The 3792-nt window shown below is 50.8% G+C and overlaps 1 protein-coding gene across 2 annotated transcripts; it reads left to right on the plus strand.

Moving 5' to 3' along the window:
* The first annotated feature begins 241 nt into the window (after positions 1–241).
* LOC101046212 (uncharacterized) lies at positions 242–3550 on the plus strand. 2 transcript variants are annotated; one of them, XM_010341760.3, is made up of 3 exons: positions 242–392; positions 2071–2172; positions 2942–3550. In XM_010341760.3, exons 1-3 carry the CDS (start codon positions 275–277, stop codon positions 3025–3027), a joined length of 306 nt encoding a protein of 101 aa, XP_010340062.1. In that variant the 5' UTR covers positions 242–274; the 3' UTR covers positions 3028–3550. The 2 variants fall into 2 exon arrangements, with proteins under 2 accessions (XP_010340062.1, XP_074247726.1); XM_074391625.1 differs by lacking the exon at positions 242–392 and adding an exon at positions 635–1970.
* The last annotated feature ends 242 nt before the right edge of the window (positions 3551–3792 follow it).

Below are 3792 nucleotides of genomic sequence, written 5' to 3' on the forward strand. Positions count from 1 at the left end.
AGATTCATCCTCAGGGGAAAAAAATTGAGAGCCACAACTTCGGCTCCACCTGCAGCTCCTGGAAATCAAATGGTGACGTTATAAAAAGTACCTCAACTTGGAGTGAGGTGGCCTAGTCATAAGTGTTGCTCTATTGCCAAGGGCAGCGTGGGGCGGGGCGGGGCGGGGCTTCCTCCAGTCATCCAGTCTTTCTTCACCCGCAGGTACCCCGGTCCATCCCCCTTCGTTGACTCCAAGGGGATACAGCAGCAATTCATGTTTTGAAGTGCTCTAAATGGTTCAAAACGTGAAGCGCTGCTATATCCACTCGTGGGGAAGGAAGAAGGTGGGATCTGCCGGACCGTGTTCCTGCCACGAAGTGCCCGCTCCCCGCTATGCCGGCCCAGAAGCAGGTAGGTGGGTGGGCGTTTGCGTCTTTCTGGTGGGTCCTGGCCCTTCCTAGTCCACACGACAGGGCGGTAGTCGGGGGAGGTCAGTATTCCCGGCCAGGTTGGGGGCGGCGGGCCAGGGGCGCGCCCGTAGGCGGTGGGAGCCGAGGAGGGATGCCGTGCCCGTGCCCAGTCGTGCTCTAGCAGCGAAAACAGTTCTGCAGTTAGCTATCAATACTCTGGAGTATTGTTTCCGCTGCCAGAGTAAGTCTGGGACTGCCTTACGGGCTTACCCAGCAGGTAAGTCTTAGGCCACCGCCTGCGGCGTCCGCCCCAGGAGCAGCGAGACCCAAGATTCCATCAAACGTTTGCCCGGTCTTTGCATCATTTTGGCAGTCCCTTTCCCTGCTGAGGGAGAATTAAACAATTGGAAAAAGTCCCAATCAGAATACCACCCGCAGGACGACGAAGAAAACCCAATTTTCAGTCCCCAACCACGAAATGGTGGGAGGCGTGCGGGGGGGGGGGGGAACCGGAAAAGGAGTAGGGAGAGGAAGGGTGCCCAGCTACAAGAAGTCTTCACATCTCTCTGCGGTTCCTGGTAAACGCGCTCCTGTCCTGAGTGTGGAAGGAACCTAAGAGTTCAGGAAAGATCAAAGTAACGGGCCTCTTCCCCACACTCGCGCTCTCCTTTCCCCGCTGCTGGGTTGCGGGGCACCCTAGAAGGATTCGGTGAGGGTGAGGCCTTGCGGACGGGTGGAAGGAGCCAACCTGCCGAATCTGAGCCCAAGCCTGCTGAGAAGTGTGGGGGCCTTGAGGGGATCAGCGTTTCTAGCTTCTTTGCGCCCTCCTTTCCCAGAGATCTACCACAATTCCACTCTGGAGGCATTCTCCGCCCACCAAATCTCCTTTGTAGCCCCAGGACCCGTCGGTTTCTGGGGCCCTTCCTGACTCCAAAACTCCTGGGCGCTGTTGCTCGTGAGTGCTGCCCAACTATCGTCCTCTAAAACCACCTCCATCCCTCACTGGGCTGGCCCCCTGAGCCTTCGGTGAGGAAATGGGGTTCCGCATTGCCTGCCTGGGAGCTTGACAGCCTGACTAGGAAAGGGCTAATTCTCTTTTTCTGTGCAAATGACTTGAGCTAATTATTTGATCTGAAGCATGGGCAAGTAAAGGATCATTGGCAGGCGTGGGGAGGCAGGCGTGGAATCTTTCCCACTTTGTCCCCTTTAAAAAAAGCAACCAAAACACACACCGAAACCCCTCTGGTCTTAATGGGCTAGCTGGAACTGGGCTTTCCGGGGCCGGGAATGGGCCCCTAGAAGTTTCCCAGTTTGGGGGATGGATAGGGCGGGGTCCCTGAGTCCAGAGCTGGGAGTTGGGTTCAGCGGCCCAAGACGCTGGCTTTTTCAGATTCCTTTGCGCTGGGGCAGTGCGTGGGGGCTGCTTGGGTCCCTCCGGGCCTGCCGGGACCCTCAGGCTCCCAGGGCAGGACCAACCCACCCGACCCAGTGGCGACTCTCAGGCCTAGAAGCCGCCACTTTGGTCCCTCCCCACTCCGGTCAGCCAGCGCACGGCCCCTCAGGCCCAAACGGCGAACAGGTACCGGCATCCGCCTGCTTTTGCACTTGGGGATGGGGGAGCCACCTCGTGACGCCCCTTCTGCCTCTCACCTGCTTACCCCTTTCTCCCTGTTCTGTAGGTTTCCCCCTGGAGCCAGAAGGAAGCCCGGTGGCAGCCAACCTTCCCGAAGGACTAAGCCCGCACCATCCGGCTTCCTCCAGCGGGCGCCTGCAGGACCCAGGTGAGACCCGGGAGCGGTTGGGGAGGTGAGGGACAGAGGGCAGCGAGCAAGGGATCCTGACTTGGGGGCGTTGCCTTCTGGAATCCAAGAGGCCCTTTGCCTAAGTCTCCGAGATGCATCGAAATTGAGCTTGTCCACACAGCCCCCTGACTTCGTAGTGCCCTTTTCTGACTTAAAACATTCCTTGCACCTTTATTTACACGGTCCAAGTTGCAGTGTGCCTAGATTTCCTCCAAGGACAAAAATGTGAATAAAGCAATATTTTAGCCAAACATTTCCGTGTCAATTAAGAAGATGGCAATTCGTTCCAGACTATAAATTCTCTTTAACAGCTCCCTAAGGTATTCTTTTAAATTGTTTTTCAACATCGCTAAATATGCGTCATAATGTGTGGGAGACTTGTATAAAGTGAATCAATTTATAGTCTACTGATTAATTGACCCAATGTTACCACCTCCAAAGAAGCACCTTTCCACTGTTTTCTCATTTTTTCCCCAACACATGTTATCTGTTAGTGAGGAAGCTGTGTGCACGTGGCATTGTATAAAGTTTATTAGACAGACGTGGCTCTTAAACTAGGAAGAGCTTAGTTTAAATCTAAAATTCCACATTTCTGTAAGTTGTGAGACAAGATACATAAGTTGCTTTGATAAACCAGAGCTGAACATAATTTTTTAAAAAATTTAAATCACAGGAATGTTTTTTTGAAGGCATCCAGCATCTCCAGTTAGCAGTACTGATTTTTTTCTTTTTTTTCCCCCCAACAAAGGAACACTACATCAACACTCTTGGCGGGGATGTGGACACAGAAGACTCCTGTTACAAGAAAATACAATCATGTCTCAAAGGCTGTAATTTATATGCATTTTAAAACTCTCTAGGCATTGAAAACCACCCAAGTGTCCCAAATAGAAGGGTAAAATATAATCAATCACTCAGTGTAATATTATACATCCTTTAAAAATGTTATTGGAAAATGTTTTATGATCTGTAAGTCCAAGGAACCCTCTCCCACCATTTCTTTCTCCCCACTGTTCCCCCATACCCACACTTCTTTGTTCCAGTTGGCATGTAAACTTGGTTTTCCCGCCAAATGAGTCAGTCATGATGGGAACGTCAATTGATTTGAACAGATGTGTGTCAGTGTTACTTGGAAAACTAGATGCCAATAACCAGGGCCACAGAAAAAGGCAGTGGTTGCAACTCTGTAAAAATTTATGCATGCACACAGAAAAGGACTAAAGTGGAACCCCACACAGGAAAACAGTGGGCTGTACCCCTATGCTGGGACATTGAATGACTGTATGCTACTTTTGATTTTCGTTAATATGGGCAACTGTCCAATTAAAAAAAACTCCTAAGGACTCTGCAGTGCAAATTGTTTTGCTGATTGTTTTTAAACACCATACTTATCAACTCATCAAGGCAGATGGGGCAGCAGGGGACTGGGTTCATTTCCTGAATCCTGGACTACTATAAAGCTCAGGGTAACATTTGCAGAAAACCTGAGCCTGTGAGATGGGAGCTAACTTACAGACGGCTTTCCTGAGACTGTGCAAGATGAAAATAAAACTAGGTTCCTAAAATGTTTTGGGAAGATCAATGAGTTTTTCAATAGAA

Source organism: Saimiri boliviensis, chromosome X (genome assembly GCF_048565385.1).
Source record: "Saimiri boliviensis isolate mSaiBol1 chromosome X, mSaiBol1.pri, whole genome shotgun sequence".
Classification (NCBI taxonomy): Eukaryota; Metazoa; Chordata; class Mammalia; order Primates; family Cebidae; genus Saimiri; species Saimiri boliviensis.